At 42.3% G+C, this 22,863-nt stretch overlaps 1 protein-coding gene and 1 long non-coding RNA gene across 3 annotated transcripts in view; one reads left to right on the top strand and one right to left on the bottom strand.

Moving 5' to 3' along the window:
- LOC120408066 overlaps positions 1-10,926 on the bottom strand; it is a 57,293-nt gene extending 46,367 nt beyond the window's left edge. The window contains exon 1 of the long non-coding RNA XR_005600401.1: positions 10,857-10,926. This is a non-coding gene — a long non-coding RNA (uncharacterized LOC120408066). The remainder of the gene's footprint in view (positions 1-10,856) is intronic.
- F2R (coagulation factor II thrombin receptor) lies at positions 3,486-22,013 on the top strand. Of its 2 annotated transcripts, XM_039544577.1 has the most exons (3): positions 3,486-3,952; positions 5,394-5,432; positions 18,568-22,013. In XM_039544577.1, the coding sequence occupies exons 1-3, from the start codon at positions 3,871-3,873 to the stop codon at positions 19,785-19,787; spliced, it is 1,341 nt and encodes a 446-aa protein (XP_039400511.1). In that variant the 5' UTR covers positions 3,486-3,870; the 3' UTR covers positions 19,788-22,013. The 2 variants fall into 2 exon arrangements, with proteins under 2 accessions (XP_039400511.1, XP_039400512.1); XM_039544578.1 differs by lacking the exon at positions 5,394-5,432 and having other exon boundaries at positions 3,495-3,952.
- Positions 22,014-22,863: the final 850 nt, after the last annotated feature.

Below are 22,863 nucleotides of genomic sequence, written 5' to 3'. Positions count from 1 at the left end.
AATCTTGGCTAACAGGGAAGGTGAAAACAGTAATTATATATAAGTGAGGAAAGGGGAGGTTGATGGCATTGACTATATAATGTAGAAATTAAGCGTAGACAACTGAAAAGGGAAGCTAAAGATATAGATAAAATATCTATGGTCAGTCAGGTTAGGGAATTTCTTAATACATTGGGAACAAAAAGAAATCCCAACACTGGGATAAGTCAGTTACTAAATGGAGATGGTAAAATTGTCAGTGCAGAAGTCTTCAATACCTGTTCTGTATTTGGAACAAAGCTGGATGATATATCAGTCTCATGACAATGAAATACTTTTTATTAAAGCAATAATTAAGGACATTAAATAAACTACAGTAACAGGCTTTTAAAACGGCAGTCTGAATACTTGCACCAAGGAGTTCTAGAGGAGTTGACTAAAGATTTCTCTGGACAGTTAATGTATAATAAAATTTTGGAAAACTGGGGAACTTCCAGCGCACTGATGAGCCAATGTTTTAAAGGGAAAAGAAGGCTGACCTGGAAAATATATACACTAGTTAGCCTGCCATTGGTCCCAAGCAAAATAATGGATTGGCTGATATCGGACTCTATCAAAGAATTAGAGGACAGTATATAGTTAACACAAGTCAACATGGTTTTATAGAAAATGGCTCTTGTCAAACTAGGTATTTTTCAAGACTACAAATCTGGTTGATAAAGGTATCTTTACTTGGTACTTGGTTTTCTGTAAGGTATTTGACTTAATGCCACATTATATTATCACTTACATAGCATTATACAAAATCAGTATGATTCATTCAAGGGATTAAAAACAGACTGATAAATTCCAAAACATAAGTAATGGGAAATAATCAATGAAGGATCTTTCCAGTGAAGTCCTTCAAGGCCATTCAATATTTTTAATCTATGACCCAGAAAAAAATTATAAAATATTGCTGATAAAGTCTGACACACTGGTTGGTAGCATGGTAAGTAATTATGTGGATTGTTTTATAATGTTGATCCAATCAAACATTCATTTTAAGACGGTGAAATGCAAAGTTATGCATCTAGTTACAAAGAATGTAGGACATACTTATCAAATGGGGGGGTTGCCCCCATTAGTAGTGACTCTGAAAAGGACTTGGAGGTAATAGCTCTTTTTGCTACAGTGAAGTTGGTTAACACAATCTTTGGATGTATAAAACAGAGTATCAAATAGGAGGAGGAAAATATTCCCTCTCTAAGGCATAAGTGATACCTCTACTGGAGGACTGTGTTTATTTTTAATGCCAACACTTCAAATAATTTTGTAAATTCCTCCAACTTTTTTTTTTAATTAGGTTTGGAAAACTCCTAAACAGCCGTGGAGAGCTCAATTATCAAAAAGAAAATGTAAGAGGCTACCTGATCAGTCTATAAGTACATACATTGGCAGAAATTACCTGATTTCGGGTAATTCTTTGAATTTGCAGACTGACATCATGAGATCTTGTTGTTGGAAGATAAAGTTTTTAAAAAATTCAAATGGCAAACAAGATGTAACTTTTTGTCAGGAAGGGTAATTAACCATTGGAACAAATTACCAGGGGAAGTGGCTAATACATCACTAGGGAGTATTTAAGAGTGGATGTCTTTCTGAAAGATGCTGTAGCTCAGTCACAAGTTTTTGCATTTGATGTTGGTCATTTACATTGCAAAGACGAATAATTTTCTCAATTGCAGGAATTACTGGGTGAAATTCTATGGCCTGTGTTATGTAGGAGGTTAGAAGATTATCAAGGTAGATCCTTTTAGCCTTAAAATCAACAACTTCTTGTTTTCTGGAAGGACTGTGAGACTCAAAGGTAGGTGGCCAGCAACAGGAGCAGATTTCAACTGGGTTAGAGGCAGAGTAATTGTAGCTGCACTGGTATGGCACTGAGAATGCTTTTGGCACAGCTATTGCTGGTGGCTTGCCCAATGGAAAGTTGGCTGGATTACCCACACCTCTAGATATGTGCTTAGGTTGTATATGGCGAAGGACAGAGCTACACGTCCTCTGTAAATGGCTGACACTTGAGCCCATGTTGTCTTACTAGGTCACCTAGTGGCTGCATGTAACGCCTGGTCTACACTGGGGGGGGGGGGGTTCGGTCTAAGATATACAACTTCAGCTACGAGAATAGCGTAGCTGAAGTTGACGTATCTTAGATCGACTTACCTCCCGTCCTCACAGCGCGGGATCGACAGCCGCAGCTCCCCCATCGACTCCGCTTCCGCCTCTCGCCCTGGTGGAGTTCCGGAGTTGACGGGGAGCGCATTCGGGGATCGATTTATCGCGTCTAGACAAGACACAATAAATCAATTCCTGATAGATAGATCGCTACCCGCTGATCCGGTGGGTAGTGTGGACATATCCTAGATGTTGAATAGGACCAAAGAGATAATTGATCCTTTGTGTGTCTTCACAAGTGAGGGATCTAGCGGCAGATGTTCAGTTTCCCATCACTATTGCTTGGGTGCATCCTGCCCTGAGGCACTTAAACCATTTTAGCATGTTACCATGGACTCCTTCCACCTCTCTCAAGGTAGACAAATGTCAACTGCTGCAGAGAGTCCCAGGAGGATGAGAATGGGTGTCTGCTTCCTATTGATTGAAAGGCAGGCATCCCTGTAATACCTCAGCAGAGGCCTGGATAAATTCTTTGTTTCAAGATTTTGTTTTCCACTACCAATGCTCAAGTTTCCAACCCTGTCTCTTCATCTGATGCAGAGTGCTAGAAAAGCAAGGAGATCTGAGTGGGTAATGAGAGAGGGATATTTGGGGACAAGTGCATCAATGACCAAGGCTCGCATATGATTCACTAGATCCTCTCTTCCTTGTCCTGGGGGTAGAATGCTGCTGTCCTTTGGTGTGCTTTTTGGATGGAGTCCATGGGTCTTAGACCTATGGCCTTGATTTGACTACAGTCTAGTTGCTTGGCAGAGCTTTTATCAATGCTACAGTGATCTAATGCTCTGCTCTAGGCAGAGACTTGGGTTTACGGGGGAGGGATAGCTCAGTGGTTTGAGCATTGGCCTCCTAAACCTAGGGGTTGTGAGTTCAATCTTTGAGGGGGCCACTTAGTAAGCTGGGGCAAAAATTGGTCCTGCTAGTGAAGGCAGGGGGCTGGACTCGATGACCTTTCGAGGTCCCTTCCAGTTCTAGGAGATTGGTATATCTCCAATTATTATTACTGTTAACATCAAATCCGAAGCCCAGGTCCAGGCTGTGATTGGCTGAGTGGGTTGCACCAGAGGACCTGTGCAAGAGCGGTAAGTGAGAAGGTTCAGGGTTAACATGAATGTTGAAATCTCCCCAGTCAGGGGTATGTCGCCACCATTGCCAGCCAAGTACCCCAGAGCTGCACTGAGCATCCGATCACTTCGTTTTGGCTTTGCTGGGTGCTTGTGGGCACAGAAGGGCTCAGCTCTGGGCTGGGAGGGCCAGAAAATTCCCTTCCTTGAGCGGAGTTTCTATCCTGCTTCAGGCGTTTCCTTTCCCGCACTGAGGGACTCGAGGGAGCAGGGTGAGGACACGCAGGTGGCGCTTCCCTTCCTTCCCCCTCTCCCTGGGGCCCCGGGGTTGGCCGGCGGGGCAGCGTCAAGGGCTTCCCCAGGACGCCAGAGCAGGCAGCCGTGAAGCCTGTTACACGCACGTCCCGCTAGGGGGACGGAGGGGAGCGGGGCTCTGCCGTCTGCGGCTGTGACAGAGGGAGCGACCGTCGCCGCCTCAAAGCCGCTCTGCCTTCCCCCGCCTGCGGGGCCGCTTGTAACCCCCTCCCGCCGCCCGCCGCACTCTGCTTCCTACTGCGCTCGGGGAGAAGCGGGCGAGGCAGCAGAGCCCGGGCCCGGCGGCGAGGCAGCCATGGGGAGGCAGCTGCTGCTGCTGCTACTCGGCGGGCTCGCCCTGCTCGGCCCCCTGCTCGCCAGCTCCGCGCCGGCGAACGGTGAGTCCCGCTCCGCGCATCCCTCACCTTCCGGGTCGGGTCGGGCCCCAGCTGCGAGCGAGCCCGCGGGGCCAGGAGCGCGGCGCTGACCCCTGATGACGGGGGCGGCGGGACTGACCCGAGAGCTGCAGGGGCTCGCCGGGGGGGCTCCCCTGTAGTAACCAGCCCCCGGGCAGTAGGGAGCGGGATTTGCTGGGGCTGCAGTGATAGGAGCTGGGCAGGATTTCCCTGAGCGCCTGCAGCCCAGGGAGCTCTGCCCGCTCGTGCATCCGACACAGCTCCTCAGAGCCATGGCTTCCTTTCCTGGCTTCCCCCCATTTCTCCTAGCGCCTCCGGGACCAGCCCATTTGATAATGAATAGAATGAATCCCCGCTTCTCCCCACAGACATCGGGAGGGTTTGCTTATTTAAGGGACGATGAGGTTAGACTGTGCTTAGCTGCGTTACCCCACCAATTTGGAGAGAGAACGTGGGGGAGTTGAAATCTTTTAGGCGACCCACTGCTGTTGGTGAGAGAGAAGTCTGGAGCTACACAGAGCTCTTCTTCCTGTGTGGGAAAGTTACCAACAGAGGTTGGCCCAGTAACTCACCTTGTCTCCCTAATGTAGGGTGACCAGATAGCAAATGTGAAAAATCAGGACAGAGGGTGGTGGGTAATAGGAGCCTATATAAGAAAAAGACCCAAACATTGGGACTGTCCCTATAAAATCGGGACATCTGGTCACCCTACCCTAATGTCCTGGAGAAACACAAGACTGCAAAACCGCTGCAGACAATAAATATCTCCTTAACAGTGGACTGGGAAGTCAAAGTAGACCTGAATATTGTTCCTGGCTCTATTACTGACTATTTGTGTAATTTAAGTCTTTAATTTCCCTGAGCTTCAGTTTCTCTAAGGAAGAGGAGGATAGGATTAAAATTCAAAATGATCTGGAGAACTGGTCTGAAGTAAATAGGATGAAATTCAATAAGGACACATGCAAAATACTCCACTTAGAAAGGAACAATCAACTTCACACATACAAAATGGGAAATGACTGCCTAGGAAGGAGTATTGGGAAAAGGGATCTGGGGGTTATAGGGGATCAGAAGCTAAATATGAGTCAACAGTGTAAGGCTGTTGGGGAAAAAAAGCAAACTTCATTCTGGGCTGTATCAGCAGGAATGTTATAAGCAAAATGTGAGAAGTAATTCTTCCACTCTAATCTGCGTGGATGAGCCCTCAACTGGAAGTATTGTGTCCAGTTCTGGGCACCACATTTCAGGAAAGATGTGGACAGGGGAAAGCAGCAAAAATTATTGAAGATCTAGTAAACATGACCCATGTTGAAAGATTGAAAAAACTGGATTTGTTTAGTCTGGAGAAGAGAAGACTGGGGAGGAACGTAACAATGTCAGAGCTATGCTGTAAACAAAATTAATTACCCTTTGATTCAACTAGTGCTTCATCAGTATGTGAGAAACGGAAGCTGTACAACAGGTATTTACTGCATGACATTTTTTAAATTATATTTTCCCTGGAAGGTGTTTGTTATATTTTTATGACTAACTTTCCAGTGTAGGATCTTTAGATTGCCACTGGAAATCTAGATGGTATAAACCTAAAATAATTTTAATTAAAATCTATGCCAAGTAATGCCAGTATACTCGCAATTGCAGCCGTTTGACTGTTAAAGGGCATTCATGGAGCAGAAGAATGTATAATTCTTATTTATTGTATCATATAAAGAGAATTATTATGCTACAGTTTACAGAATAAAAAGGGTAGTTATCCAGTTACATGGAAAAACGTTAACCTTTTTGTGCCGCTAAACAGAAATCATTAAATGGTTACGATTTCTCAGAAGGAATGCTGTTTCCTGTTACAAAAGCAACCCTCTTTCTTCTGTCATACAGAACTATATTTCACCCAGACCTTTGAACTTTCTTATTTTGTTTGTGTATACTACTAAATTGCCAAAGAATTAGTTATGTACATATTGACTATGTTAATCAATGCAATAATACCGTGGGGGCTGGTAAAAGAGCATAGAGCCTTTCACCAAGAGGCCACAAGTATGAATTCAGCTGTGGGCAGTAGTGATCAAAAGTCACTCTTGAGGAGCTGACAATTGTTCAGTCACCTGTGTAAAATGAGGTAGTTAACTGCCACAGTGTTCAGGTTTCCACATCACAAAAATATTATTACAGTTAGCATAGATTGTGAATTCCTTAGGGTATGGAGTTTGTCTTTATCTATAAAGTGCCATGCACATTTATGGCACTATATAAATAGCCTACAAATTTGTTCTGAAAGTCACAAGGTAGGTGAGGTATTATCTTTTACTGGGCCAACTTCTGTGCTTTTGAGCTCCATGGAGCTCTTCTTCAGATTCTGGCAGTCAGGCCAAGACATTAATCTTGGAGATTGCATTACCCTTCCATCTTTGGAGAAGGATCTGTTCTGAGCAGGTTATAAGTCTACTAGTGTGGCAAAGTGAGGAAGTTTGTACTGCTTGTGATGTACTTGTTCTGTGGATGAACTGGATCGATTTCCAGTGCTGCAAATACAATGCTTTTCATAAAAAGGAAAGTTAACTTGAAAAAAATGCATAAATATACTTAAATGAAGTCAGTCCAGAGAATTGGTGGAAAGATTTCAAGAACTTAACTTTGATATAGCTGAAAAGGTAATTGTCAGATGTTTTCAACTGAAAACTTTCGTTCAAAGGATGATTTTAAGCAAGGATCGTAATTAGTAAGAAAAGTTTAAAAATGAGTTTTTACTATTTTATCAGATAAATGAAAAACTTAGAAAAATTAAAATGTTTTATACTTATTAGCTATATTCATCTGCTTCCCTCTAAAAACTTTGTCTGTTACAGAGTCTTGAAAATTCAACTTGCCGAGGGCAAGTAGCTTTTTCGGGTGTTTGATGGATGAGTAAAATATTAGTTTTTTTCATAATTAACTACTGTAATATAGGTTGAGCAAGTAGATCTTGTGTTTGGGGTAGTATATTTTCAAGATGGTTTGAAAAGCATTAGTGTCAGGTGTAGAAAGTCATCTTCCTTCCCTGCTGAGTGTCAATAATGATAGTGATTTTGAGTCTTCCAACTTTTGTCTCCTTTTTATGGTCTTTACTTTTTCTTGTCTTGTTCTTCTTCTCCTTCTCATATGGCCATACTCAAATAGTAGCACTTCAGACATGGAGATGGATTTAAAGGGAAAATCACAAAGATAGCACAGTCACAGTCAGTTTCTGTGTTGCAGACCACTCCGTGGGTAAAGAGCTGCTTTGGTGTGGCTTTTGTTTTTGTTGCCCACCCCCTCCCCCGGAATAAAATACTGAGGCTATGTCTGCACTATGCAGCTTTTAGTGACACGGGCCATGGCAGTGCCACTACAGCTTTGCCACTAAAATCTGTGCAGCGTAGCTGCTGTTTCTGCCGACAAAAAAATTCCACCCCCGCAGGAGAGTGCTTCTGCTGACAAAGCATCATTCACACGGGCACTTTCCATTGGTAAAACTTTTGTTGTTTGGGGTTGGGGGGGGGGGTAACACCCTTGAACGACAAAAGTTTTGCCGATAAAGTATTAGTGTAAACAAAGGCTGATATACTAATTGGGAGGGTCAGCAATGTTTGCTAGACCCATCATATTGTACTTTATGGAATACAGTGCAATGTGTTTGGGTTTTTTAAATAAATAATTAAAAAGGATTTTGAGTATACTCATTTGAGCTCTGTACATCACTTCAGCAGATCCCAATTTGAGAACCTGTGCCAAGATCACAGGCAACTTTTGGCAACTAGAAATATCATATTGATACTACTTAGCTGTATTTACTTACAAAAGTCCCTGTTAGAAGCTGAGGAATGACAGTATAAACCAATGTTTCAGCTGCACAGCAGCTAGAGCAAGATGTAATGTTTCATCCTACTCTTTCTCAGCTGCCACTAAACTTTTCTAATGCCATTGCCCAAGCATTTTATTATAGACTAGCAGTCCTGTATATTAGCAAAGATAATATCACAGACAGTCATGATAATCAAGGGATTGTGACCTCTTCCAAAGAGTTGGATAAGAGCCTAGAGAAAGCAGGGATAATTATTTCAGTGATATAATGCCATGACTGTAACTGTTGAAATATTTGAATTCTCAAAGATGATTTATGTTACTAAGAATAATAAAATAAAATATGATCAAATAAATTTTAGAGACAAATCATATAACTTTCCATTTTTCAAACTCATTGCCTAAGGCAGTGGTTCTCAAACATTTGTATTGGTGATCCATTTCACACAGCAAGCCTCTCAGTGCGACACCTCCCTTAAATATAAAAAAAAAAGTTTTTAATTTATCACTATTATAAATGCTGGAGGCAAAGCAAGGGTGGGGGTGGAGGCTGACACCCATGTAATAACCTTGTGACCCCCTGAGGGGCCCTGACCTCCCCAGCCTCAGATATGTGATAGGATAGGAAACAGTAGCATAGCTTTGGATATGTATAAGTAGTTTTCAAATGGTTTCAGTACAACCACTGTATTCCCGGTAGCTTTGCTGTGATATCCCATTGTGTCTGATATCCCACTGTATATGCAGAGTTCTTTGTTTCCTGGTGATCTTGCGAAGGCCTCATGCTTCAGATCAGGGTTCATTAGTCATTTTATTATTATTATTATTCTGACATCATGTAAGAGCTTTCATTCTCCTCTCCCCCTTTCCATTTGCTGACGCAAGCCTTGGAAATCTTCTGAATAGCCTCACTTTTCTGTGAAGGCCTCATGCTTCAGATCAGGGTTCATCAGAATAATTTTTTTTTATTCTGACATGTAAGAGCTTTCATCCTCCCCTTCCTTTTGCTGTCACAAGCCTCAGAAAGCTTCTGAATGTCCTCACTTTTCTGCTTGAGCACTACTGCTTTTAAAATAAATGCAGACATGAAACTTTTTCTGCCCTGAACTTCCAGTTTTTATTTTGTACAGCACCACGCACATTGTCAGGGCTTAACAAATGATCACTGTAAGCTTTTCGCTAGGTGATGTCAGCAGCAATAAAGGCAATGTTCAATATCTCTGAGGTCCTCTCAGCATTACAAAACAGAACCAACTAGAGCTCCCACCCCAGAAATTTGGGAAAACTAAACACACCCTTTGGTGCCTCGAAGAAGCAATACTTCCCCACTCACAAGCACTGAGTCTGTGTATAACAAAATACACCTTTTATTAAAATGGAGAGGGAATTCAGCACTAATTGGGAAAAATCCTGCAACAATAATTCAGAAGCATCCAAACCATAAGTAAACACCCACCCACAGTATCTTGGATGGTAGTCTTTTGCCTCCCACTCCCCTTTCCCTCTGCTGCACCCAACTCACAAAGGTTATCCAAAGTCAGCAAAGTCCCAGAATTCAGGGGTGTGTTCATATGAGTTCACCTCCCACCCCTGAAAGGGGGCATCAAGCAATACTTCTGCTGCTGTTGTTGCTGCTCCCACTGTTTGCTGTTGCTTCTACTGCTGTCACATTTGTTGCTGCTGCCACCTCTACCTCTAGCCACAATGGTATGCTCTGAGGTTCCATCACTTAGCCCAGTTCTCAGTGATTTCCCTAGATCAGGGGTCAGCAACCTTTCAGAAGTGGTGTGCCTAGTCTTCATTTATTCACTCTGATTTAAGGTTTCGCGTGCCAGTAATACATTTTAGCGTTTTTAGAAGGTCTCTTTCTATAAGTCTATAATATATAACTAAACTATTGTTGTATGTAAAGTAAATAAGGTTTTAAAAATGTTTAAGAAGCTTCATTTAAAATTAAATTAAAATGCAGAGCCCTCCAGACCAGTGGCCAGGACCTGGGCAGTGTGAGTGCCACTGAAAATCAGCTCGCGTGCTGCAGGTTGCCTACCCCTGCCCTAGATAGCGGGGAGCCTCGCCGCTGCTGCACTGTCTTTCACCAGGCCTATAGTTCAGACTCCTGGACCTACTTATCAGTGATTTCAGCTTTGGTAATCACTGAGCAGAAACAAGGACTCTAAATTAAGTCTGATCAGTTCAAGGGAGGGTCACTTGGTCTCTAGGACACTTTAAACAGAGTCCACACCACCAAGTAAGAATACCTGTTCCCATCTCCTCTAACTTTCACTTGGATTTGGCATCACTGCCCCCAGGTTAATGAGTGAGGTTAAATTTAGAGTGACCCCCCCCCGCCAACACACACACGTTGTGTACAGTTTTGCTGCCTTTTAGTCATACCATAAAGATAATAACATTTCATTACCTGTGCGCTCAAGACCAAAGTGTCTTCCCTATAACAGACTTCAGTGCAGAGATTCCCTAACTGTCATTTAAATTCAGGTTTGAGAGACAGGGTCGAAATTCTGTACTAAACACAGTAAAACACATTATGGAAATGCTATTCACTGCTTTGTTGATAAGGTTGAGTTGAGATTTGCACTTAAAGAAGGGATTAAACCTCTTTCTTTGTATGAAGAATACATTGTAGGTTCCCCCAAATTAGAGTTCTTTTTGAGTACAGAATTAATTTTCTGAGACTGAACAAGTAATTAGAGTTAAAATTAATTTTAAAATGGATACTTAAAGAAAAGGTGATCTGTCTGACCTTTTTTTGTCCTGAATGATACAGCCAATACAATCTGTTTTGTAGACTCTTAAAACTTTCCATGTAGTTTAAAATTTATTGAAATCTTGTACATACGCTACATACATTAGCTAAACTATTAACAATTGTATTTAATTGTAATGGTTATATAAATTATAGGCAAGGTCAACTGTTCAAGTCAGCTCTTAACTACAGACATCATGACATCAGAGGTAACTCAATCATTACCCATCCTCTACTGGTAATTTCCATGCTACAGTTCTGTTGGTTGTAATGAATCAGTAGTGTGAAAGAGATTGGACTCACGTCAAGACTGCTTATTGGTAGATGACCCAGCCCCAACTGTCAGTGCTTGTTAAAGGTTCTGCAGCCACATAGAATCATAGAATCATAGAATTCAAGATCAGAAGGGACCATTATGATCATCTAGTCTGACCTCCTGCTAGAAGCAGGCCACATAAGCCGATCCACCCACTCCTTTAGCAAGCGACCCCTGCCCCATGCTTCGGAGGAAGGCGAAAAACCTCCAGGGCCACTGCCAATCTTCCCTGGAGGAAAATTCCTTCCCGACCCCAAATATGGCGGTCAGCTGAACCCCGAGCATGCGGGCAAGACTCTCCAGCCATACCCTCTGGAAAAAGGTTATATCATATCATTGACCCATTGTACTATTTACCAGTGTGGCACTTAATTGACCTATTGACTAAGCCCGTTATCCTATCATACCATCTCCTCCATAAACTTATCTAGCTTAATCTTAAAGTCATGGAGGTCCTTCGCCCCCACTGTTTCCCTCGGTAGGCTGTTCCAGTATTGCACTCCCCTGATGGTTAGAAACCTTCGTCTAATTTCAAGCCTGAATTTCCTGACTGACAATTTATATCCGTTTGTCCTTGTGTCCACATTAGCACTGAGCTGAAATAATTCCTCTCCTTCCCTGGTATTTATCCCTCTGATATATTTAAAGAGTGCAATCATATCTCCTCTTATCCTTCTTTTGGTTAAGGAAAACAAACCGAGCTCCTCAAGTCTCCTTTCATACGACAGGCCTTCCATTCCTCGGATCATTCTAGTGGCCCTTCTTTGTACCCGTTCAGTTTGAATTCATCCTTCTTAAACATGGGAGACCAAAACTGCACACAATACTCCAAATGAGGTCTCACCAACGCCTTATATAACTGGACTAGCACCTCCTTATCCCTACTAGAAATACCTCGCCTAATGCATCCCAAGACCGCATTAGCTTTTAACGCCACATCACATTGCCTACTCATAGTCATCCTACAATCAACCAGGACTCCTAGGTCCTTCTCCTCCTCCATTACTTCCAACTGGTGCGTCCCCAGCTTATAACTAAAATTCTTGTTAGTCATCCCTAAATGCATAACCTTACACTTCTCACTATTGAATTTCATCCTGTTACTAATACTCCAGTTTACAAGGTCATCCAAATCTCCTGGAGGATATCCCGATCCTTTTCCGAATTGGCAATACCTCCCAACTTGGTGTCATCAGCAAACTTTATCAGCCCACTCCTACTCTTGGTTCCCAGGTCAGCAATAAATAGATTAAATAAAATCGGACCCAAAACCGAACCTTGAGGAACTCCACTGGTAACCCCCCTCCAACCTGACAGTTTCCCCTTCAATACTACCCTCTGAAGTCTCCCCTTTAACCAGCTCCTTATCCACCTCTGGATTTTCATTTCGATCCCCATCTTTTCCAATTTAACCAGTAATTCTTCATGCGGTACCGTATCAAACGCCTTACTGAAATCCAGATATATTAGATCCACCGCATTTCCCTTGTCTAAAAAATCTGTTACTTTCTCAAAGAAGGAGATCAGGTTGGTTTGGCACGATCTACCTTTCGTAAATCCATGCTGTAATCTATCCCAGTTGCCATCGGCCTCATGCTCCGAGAACCACTCTCTCTTTTAAGATTTTTTCCATGACTTTGCATACTACAGATGTTAAACTAACAGGCCTGTAGTTACCCGGGTCACTTTTTTTCCCCTTCTTGAATATAGGAACTACATTAGCTAATCTCCAGTCAAACGGTACAACCCCCGAATTTAGAGACTTATTAAAAATTATCGCTAACGGGCTAGCAATATCACTCGCCAATTCCCTTAATATTCTAGGATGAAGATTATCCGGCCCCCCCGATTTACTTCCGTTAAGTTGTTCAAGTTTGGCTTCTACCTCAGATACCGTAATGTCTATCCCCATATCTTCATTCCCATCGGTCCCTCTATCACTATTCCTTAGCCCTTCATTAGCCTCATTAAAGACCGAGGCAAAATATTCGTTCAGACATTGTGCCATTCCAAGATTATCCCTAATCTCCACTCCGTTTAAAGTTTTAAGCGGTCCCACTTCTTCTTTCTTGGTTTTCTTCCTATTTATATGGCTAAAAAACCGTTTGCTATTGGTTTTAATCCCCTTCGCTAGGTCCATCTCCACCCGTCGCTTTGCCTTTCTCACTGCTTCCCTACACCCTCTGACCTCAATAAGGTAGGTTTCTTTGCTGATCCCTCCCATTTTCCACTCCTGGTACGCTTTCTGTTTTTTCTTAATGACCCCTCTAAGACGCTTGCTCATCCAGCTCGGTCTAAAACTGCTACCTACGAGCCGTTTTCCCCTTCTCGGGATACATGCCTCTGACAACTCCTGCAACTTCAACCTGAAGTAACCCCAGGCGTCATCTGCCTTTAGATCCCTAAATATGTTAGTCCAGTCCACTTCCCTAACTAGTCGCCTTAATTTACTAAAGTTAGCCCTTTTGAAATCGTAAACCCTAGTCTCAGATGCACTATTGATTATCCTCCCATTTATTTTGAAACGAATTAGCTCATGATCACTTGAGCCAAGGTTGTCCCCTACAACAATTTCCTCAACAAGGTCCTCGTTACTCACCAGAATCAAATCTAAAATGGCATCCCCCCTCGTCGGTTCAGCAACCACTTGATGAAGGAATTCATTAGCTATCACGTCTAGGAAAAGCTGAGCCCTATTATTATTACTAGCATTTGTTTCCCAATCTATATCCAGGAAGTTAAAGTCCCCCATGATCAAGCAGTTCCTATTAGTATTTACCTCCTTAAAAACATTAAAGAGCTCTCTATCTGTGTCCAAGCTAGATCCTGGCGGTCTATAGCACACCCCAATCACTATCCCGGGTGAGGCTCTGGTAGTTTTTTTCCCCAATGTGACCATTGCCCAGACAGACTCTGTATTATCCATTGCATTGCTAGTTATCTCATTACATTTCACCTCATTATTGATATACAATGCTACTCCCCCACCTTTACCTTTGCATCGGTCTTTCCTAAACAGCACATACCCTTCCATACCTGTACTCCAGTCATGGCTACCGTTCCACCATGTTTCGGTTATTCCTACGACATCCGGTTTCAATTCTCGGACCAGGAGCTCCAGTTCCTCCATTTTGTTACCTAAGCTTCTTGCATTGGTGAACAAACATCCTAATTTTTCCTGTTGGGCTCCTCTCACTCTTTTCACCCAACTCGGTAGGGACACAGTACTTCCAGTATGACTTGTAGATCTAGTATCCGTCCACCCCCTCTTCCTTACACCTAACCATCCCCCTCTGGCTATATCTGTTGTTATCTTGTTGTTCTCACTCCCAATGTATAAATTTGGCGTGGAGAGCACCAGGACCTCTCCCAACCGTCTCCCCCCAGTGTCTAGTTTAAAGCTCTTTTAATCAGATGAGCCAGCCTCCCTCCTAGAAGTCTACTTCCTTCCCTACTTAGGTGGAGCCCATCCCGTGAGAACAGTTGTCTGTCCCCAAAAGCCTCCCAGTGCCCATGCATCCCAAAGCCCTCCTTGTAACACCACTCCCTCAGCCAACTATTAATCGTCACGATCCTGTCACCCCTTTGGCGCCCTTCCCTAGGGACAGGTAGGATCCCACTGAAGATCACCTGAGCCTCAATTTCCTCGAGCGTCTTAACCAACCTAGCATAGTCTCCCTTGATCCTTTCTAGCGAGAATCTAGCAGTGTCATTCGTTCCCACATGAAGGATGACCAAAGGGTACTTACCTGCTCCTCTTAGGATCCTTTTCAACCTCAGGTCCACATCCCGTATTTTAGCACCCGGTAGACAGCACACCCTTCTGTTCTCTGGATCGGCCCTGGTCACAGGCCTGTCCAACCTTCTCAGTATGGAATCCCCAATCACGTAGACCTGCCTTCGCCTGGGGACAGTGCGGTCCTCTAACCTATCCTCCGTCCCCCCTGGTTGCAAGCTCCTTCCATTCCTATCATCCCTTGTGGTTCCCCGTAAGCCATCCTGCATCCTCCCTGGGCCCAAACTTGGTGCTACTTCCATAGACTCCTCCCCTTTTTCTATGGGACTGGCCACTCGTCTCTTTTTTCTTGGCCTCCCACCGTCAGCGACCATCTGCTTTACCCCTGCTTCATTCTCCAAACCTTCAAACCTGTTCCTTAGCTCAATTTCCCCCTCACTGGCTCTCCTTTTCCTTGGCCTGCTTCTCATGGTCACATGCTTCCACCGCCCATCTTCCTCATCTGGTGGTCCCCCCTCAGTGACCTCAGCCCCTGCTCCCCCATGTGCCCCTGGGCGTTCCCCTTCAATTACTGCTTGCCATTGTTCCATCAGCTGCTCAAACCCCCTTCTATTCTCTATCAGGGTTTCTACCTGCAGCTCTAGGCCCTGGATCTTTTCCTCTAGCAGCTCTATTAGGCGGCACTTCATGCATACATAGTACTGTTCTGGGTCCCCCGCTAGGACCAGGTACATACCGCAGCTGCTGCATGCTCTCATCCTCGGTGTGTCCTCTGCTGCTTGGCTCATGGCTGCTGGCTGCTGCTGTCTCGGCCTCGCTTGGCGTTCTTACCTGGGGAGCACAGGGGACACGGTGCCGCCCCCTTCCACCTCCCCCTCCAAACTCCCACTCAAACTCCCCTGTTAGCCGCCCTGTTGGCCGGCTCCTGGGCCGCTGCGATCAGCTAGCTTGGACATCAATGGACGAAAAACTGTCCATAGCACTGTTTTCTTGGCTTGTTCATGCACTGCAAACTGAGACAGGGGCCACAGGAGGAGCCCTTTAAAGGGCAGAGACATTAGGACTTGAGTTTGTCCTCTAACCCAGGTTTCCACTTCGCATAGCATTGGTTTGGCTAACACAGCCCCCTTCCTCCAAAACAGCTCTTCTTTTCCCTCTTCCCTCCATCAAGCTCCCACACATTCCTTCTCCCCACACTCCCACTCACCTCACATACAGCCATAGCTCTCCTTCCCTGGGCTCTACATGCTGCTGTTTGCTGGTGTTGAGGGAGATGAGGAAGACAGTGAGGTGGGGTTTAAGGCCAGTACTCTGCTTTGTGCTACTCTGGTGTTGCAAAGCAGCTGTAAATCCAGTTTAACTGGCCAGTGTGCTCTGTTTGTGAAACAGAAAAGAAAGAATTCTTGTACTGATAATAGTGGAGTTGAAGTCCTCTATCTACAGAGCATGTGTGCAGTGCAGTCTTCACACTCTTTCACAATATGTCCCACAACCCTGACCTGGAAGAACAATCTCTAGGGATGAGAAGTTAATTTCTTTCCCATGCAAATATCATCCTTGTCCTGTCTATTGCGACCAGTACCCAAGGGTGTCATTTGTGACAGAGGTTAAGTACAGGACTGAAATCACCTGTATGTTTGACATGGGCCTCAGAACAGTTGTCAGATAGTTCAAACTTACCGGCCTGTGCTGATTGGAACTGGTGAATTTAGAGCAGTTATTTTTCAAAGCCATCCAGCCACCCTGACTAAGCTTTAAAAATAAAATGAAAAGATTGAAAGTTGTTGCACAGAAATGCTATTGGAATCTATGGTTCTGCCTTTACTTCAATGCCTTTTCTTCAATCCTCCTGACCCCCGACCCTAGTTGCTTACACAGCCTCCCCAGAACCCACTGAGGCTGTGGGTTATCTGGGCTTCTAGTTTTTAATCCCTTTGGGGACAACATGGCAGGAAAACAAGGAACACAGGCTTTGCAAAGGAATTTTTTAGCCACAGACACTATACTTCTGAAAGCAGTCACAAGATACCGGCATTTTAAAACAATAAAAGTCCTGAGATGTACCATCCCCAGCTCTGATCTCAACCTTCTGTGAGTCTAAAGTTGCCAGCATGTCAGGCTGAGGAGAGACTATTGGTCCTCTCTCCTGCATGTCCTGTTTACATGCACCCCACTTTTAAAGAGGCATGTCTGCTTGCCATGTGTTCTCCAAGGACACTTTAGCCCACTCCCCCAGGCCTCCTGGTACCACCTGCACAGACAGCCATTATTCCTTAGAGGTGGGACAGTAACTGAGTCATGCAAAATTTAGGGCTTGTCTACATGGGAAAATTGATTGGAATAGCTATTGTAGAATAGCTCCCTGTGTGGACACTCTTAGGCCAGGTCTATACTTAAGTTAGATCAACATAACTATGGGGCTTAAGGGTATGCAAAATTCACATCCCATGAGCACTGTAGCTATACCAATTTAATTCCCAGTGTAGGTGCAGCTAGGTCAATGGAAGAATGCTTCCATTGACCTAGCTACCACTGTTGAGAGGTGGATTACTTACAACGACAGAAAAACCCCTTCCGTCAGTGTAGGAAGCATATATGCTACAATGCTACAGTGGCACAGCTGCAGTGCTCTAGCTGTGCCACAGTAGCACCTGCAGTGTAGACATGGCCTTATTCCAAAAAGGATTAAGCTAAATCAGAAAAAGGCATGGGGGCTATTGCACAGTAGCAGTTTTGGTCCATTTCCCCCTGTAGACAAGCCCTTAGACGTGTTCAGCACAATACAAAATGGAATTAATAATTTGTTACAAATCTGTCCCATTCTGCCAAAGAACCGTCTCCTAATTCCCTGTGAGAGTCACTGAACCATGCTGCAGTATGCCTCCATTATGTTTCAAAAGTGCCACAGGATCCTCCCAAATGCACAAAAAGTCCGTGTAGGCCCCAGAGCCATTCCCTTCTGATAACAAATACAGTTGTAAAATTATTTAAATTGAATTTGTCGATCATATGATGAAAATAAGGGTAAAAGTTACTCCGTTGGGATGGGACTGTGCAAGGCATGACTCTTTGTCCCATATAAGTGACAAAGGGAGGGGAAACCTATATGAGATTCTTCCAGAGAAGGAAAAAGTATCCTGATCATTTGAAATGTTATAACTGTTTTGGTGGCAGGACCCTATTTAAACTAGGGTGACCAGACATCCCAATAAAATCAGGACCATCCTGATATTTAGGTGTTTGTCCTAAAGATCGGTCAGGATGCAGTTTGTCTCGATATTTTGCTCCGCCGGCAGCACTCGGCTTTTTTTGTTTATTTGGGTTTTTGCTCCTCTGGCAGCACTCGGATTTTTTTTTTTTTGCTCCGCCGGTGGACCGCCCCCCATGTGTTCTGATATTTTCTCCCTCTCATCTGGTCACCCTAATTTAAACTTAATATTTCAGTGGTAAATACTCTTCTGGCTATGTGCATGTCATTACTGTTGCTCCTAATGGGAGTTTTATGCATGAGTATCAAGGAAACACTAGACCCCTCTGACACAACTGTAGGAAGATTCTAGCAAAGCTAGTGAAAGGGTAACAGGATTTATTAATTGTATTACCATGGCACCTAGAGGCCCGAGCCAAGATCAGGGCCTCATTGAGCGCGCACACCCACCCATCCGACACTTCAGTCCCTTGCCCTAAAGAGCTTACAGTATAAACAGAGAACAGCTAAAGGGAGGAGAGAGAGGAAGTATCCAAATCTTATAGATGGGTTTCTGGGGCAAAGAGAGATTAAGCGACTTGTCAAATGTCATGTAGGCAATCTCTAGCAGCACCAGGAATTGAAAATGGATCTCCTGAGTCCTAGTGCAATGATGTAACCACAACACCATTCTTCCTTTTGGTAAATAGTTTTCTAGTTTGCAAATAGCATGCAAATATCTTGCCTACTAATCTTCATGTTCTTTATTTCTCAGACACCACTTCCTGGAATGGCACACACCGGATAAGAACCTTTGCATCTTATCACAAAGATGACACCTATGAACCTATACCTCTTCAAGACATCGACAGTGAAACTGAAAGTGATTCAGAAGTTGGATCAGGATTAAGCAGTCTAACTAAGCATAATCAGTCTAGAGCCAATCAAACTAAAGCACAAACAAGATTCATCTCTCATGATGCTAAAAGATACCTGACTAGTCAATGGTTGACTCGTTTTGTTCCTTCAGTTTACACTTTAGTGGTTATGCTGAGTCTCCCTCTGAACATTACAGCAATACTTGTGTTCCTGATCAAAATGAAAATTAAAAAGCCAGCTATAGTATACATGCTGAATCTGGCCTCTGCAGATGTATTGTTTGTAAGTGTGCTTCCTTTTAAGATCGCATACCATTTTTCTGGAAACAACTGGGTATTTGGACCTGAAATGTGTCGGCTCATCACCGCTGCCTTCTACTGTAACATGTACTGTTCGATACTGCTGATGACTGTTATAAGCGTTGATCGTTTCTTAGCCGTGGTGTATCCTATGCAATCTCTCTCATGGCGTACATCAATGCGTGCCTCGTTGATCTGCTTTACCATATGGCTTATAGCCATAGTTGGTGTTATACCCATTCTCATCACAGAGCAAACTATGAAAATATCTGAGTTAAACATTACAACCTGCCATGATGTGCTAAAAGAATCTGAACTTAAGAGCTATTACCGTAATTTCTTCTCCATTTTCTCTTCCATTTTCTTTTTTGTGCCATTAATAATTTCTGCTGTCTGTTATATGTGTATCATCCGATGTCTTATCTCTTCTAATATTGTTGCAAAACAAAGTAAGAAGACACGTGCTTTACTCTTATCTGCAGCTGTTTTCTCTATTTTTATTATTTGTTTTGGACCAACAAATGTCCTTTTATTAATTCATTACATATCTTTTCCTTACAACCACCAGTTAGAATACATCTATTTTGCCTATCTCCTCTGTGCTTGTATCAGCAGTGTAAGCTGCTGCATTGATCCTTTGATTTATTACTATGCTTCCTCTGAGTGTCAGAGACAGGTTGGCAATCTCTTGTGCTGTAAAGAGAGTCCTGAACCTACCAGTAGTAGCAGCAGTGGTCAGTTAATGGCTAGGACCAGTAGAAGGGATACCTGCTCCAGTAATGTGAGTAACAGTGTCTACAGGAAGTTGCTAACATAATGTTTTTGGATAAATGTACATCATACACTCTTTGAAGATTTTTATACAGCTTCAGTAAAAATACCCTATTATATCCAAGAATTGCACAATTTTGGGCAGATTTTAATTGAGACATATAGTAGGGTAGATTCATTACAGTGATACATAATTCTAAACACAGCATAGGAATCTGTGTATTTATATGTATATAGGTGAAGTGGGAGGAAGCAATATAAAGAACTTTTATAAAAGCTGTTGGAAATTATTTTCAGATAAATCCAGGCAAACCCTTTTAAGATTTGCAGTTCAGTCTATTGTGAAATTCTGTGAAATATTTCCTGTTTTTAGCATTTTAAACCCCCCAAAATTGTTTCTGTACTTATAAGTGAAATGTATCAAATCATCTCTCCATTATCTTATGAATGAAATGAAAATGGTTTACCAGCCAAGCTGTTTTTTCAATGTCATTATTTGTAGGTTTAGCTATACAATTAAGTTTTTGAGCATCATTCTTCATTTTTGGGGACCTCAAAGTGTGGATTCTGCATTTCTCCAAGTTTTACATAGAAGTTTATGAAGAGGATTTTAACAAACAAAAGCCAGTTTTGGCAGCCGAGCTTGTCCGATAAAAGAATTCACAGCAGCTAGGACTACCTTTTTTCTCATAGTTCTCACATACTATCACTGAACTTGCCATTGGAAAAAACTCGTGTAGGGTTCCTGGTTTAGACCATGCTACCATTAGAGCAAAATTTCCCCCAGGGTCAATGTTAATATGCATCCACAAAAATTGACACTTCAGAATCAGCATTTTCACATGTTATTGCTCTGTCTGTGTGCATTACCATGCATTTGTACTCTTTTTATATCACTTTGCACCCACTGTTTTGCAACTTACAAATGCATTTTTCATGTATGCAAGTAGGCCTTATCACTTAGATGTTTGTCCTCTGTCCCACATGAGAGCAAGTATGAGCAGTTTTAAAATAGTTCATTTTAAGTTTGTTATAAATGTTTAGCTCCAGAGCCAGCCTCATCCAGCATGTATAGCATCATTTTACTCTAAAGTGTTACTATGTGCTTATAGCACAAAAGTAACAGGACATCTGTTCTGAAAATGAACCGTATAGATAATAGGACTTAATTTGGTTTCTCTTTTCCAATACAGTGACAATGAGATTCATGTAAATTTTGTAACTGCAGATTGTCAAGAAACAGCATTAGCTTGCCATATTCAGAGTGAATAAAGTCCCCTGTCCTTTACAAAAGAGAGAGAAGAAATTTAATCTTCCCGCAGGTACTGTAAAATTGGCAAACTCCTGCCCAAACATAAATTATTTTACCTTTTTTTTTCTTTTTGTGATGGAGTTAAACTTGTTTGCTGCAAATATTGGGTGCTAGTCCTCGCCTGATTGTTGAGTCTTAAAAGATTTTACACACTTTGAATAAGTGTGTGAGGTCCTGGGAGCAATTACCCTATTTGTTCAATTACCCTATATTTTTAATGGATTATATGTTATGCTCAGATTCCTTTTCATTTGGGTTGAGTACTAAATGCACGCTTTTGCCACACAGCACAAGTTTAAAGCTTTATGGCATGTGGTAGAATGTTCAGGTTACTAAATATGTATAAGGAAGGAGAGGAAAAAAAAAACCACCACCACTATGAAATCACAGGAAGCAGCTTGTTGAAGCTGACACACTCGGAACAAGTATATGCTCTTCCTGTTTCCATGCTTGAGGATGGGGATGGCTTTTTCATTTTACCATGTGTTAACTGGACATTTGTTTCAGTATCCTAATATTTTGTTTGACGCTGGTTTATTTTTAGAAGTTCAGAAGTCTGTTTAGTCAGCTTCAGTAGGTGAAGAAGTAAATGCTGAAAGGGAAGGAAATGTATTTTGGAAATGGCTTGTCATCATAATGGGAATTCTGTTTTCTTCCTTTCAGTCTGTCTTTGGGTAAAATACACATGAAACTAGACATTTCCTTAAATAACACCAATTCAGTTGTATTTTACAAAGCTGCATGCTTTTCTAACAGTGTAGTTTTACAGACTTAAGTAAAATCTGTAAATATTTAGCATTTTTGTATGTTATTTTATAATTCCCTGGATTAATCAAATAGACTAATCCATATTTTATCACTTCATGGAAATCGTAATATAATACAGGACATAACTGTTTAATTTTTTTAATACTTTGGAACTTCAGTTACTTTGAACTAATAATAAACATGTAAACTTCATCTGATGTGTGTGATTGACTCTACAATGCAACTAAGATTTCTATACATGAGTCCAGCCATGCATTCTTTGAGCACCCAAAACGCCTTCTGACATCTGTGAGGATTTTGGGTGTGCAAGGAATGTGGGATTGGACCCTTTATGGGTTTCCCAAATATAAACATTACAGAACAATCCTTTGGAGTTTCCTCAGCCCAGAGGTGTCTTTGTATAATGGATCTACTACATGTATTGAAATTCTGTCCTTATAGGATGATACTGTACCTGCGATCACATTTTTTTTATTAGTGTTATATAATGTTATGGGTTCCAGTCCCAAACCAATTCCTGGATATTTTAACTAACACTAGCATGCTCAAGGATTTATTTTAACAAAACTGAAGTGCCCATCCCACACATGACATGCTCTTACATAGTTGTTTCAATATACAAACATCACAGGGTGGAATAAGTACACACCGGCAAATAAAATAAAACAGCTCCACAGCAGGCATAATAATTAGGGCTGTTGATTAATCGCAGTTAACTCAAAAACAAATTCAAAAAAATGTTTTTCAACATTTTCATGTATATTGTATTCCGTGTTGTAACTAAAATCAAAGTGTATATTATTTTTATTACAAATATTTGCACTGTAAAAATGATAAATAGTATTTTTCAATTCACCTCATACAAGTACTGTAGTACAATCTGTCGTTAAAATGCAATTTACAAATGTAGATTTATTTTGTTACATAACTGCACTCAAAAACAAATGAATGTACAACTTCAAAGCCTACAAGTCCACTCAGTCCTACTTCTTGTTCAGCCAATTGCTAAGACAAACAAGTTTGTTTACATTAACAGGAGATA

The sequence above is a fragment of the Mauremys reevesii genome, linkage group 6 (assembly GCF_016161935.1).
Source record: "Mauremys reevesii isolate NIE-2019 linkage group 6, ASM1616193v1, whole genome shotgun sequence".
Classification (NCBI taxonomy): domain Eukaryota; kingdom Metazoa; phylum Chordata; order Testudines; family Geoemydidae; genus Mauremys; species Mauremys reevesii.
This window is presented reverse-complemented; position numbering and strand designations above follow the sequence as displayed.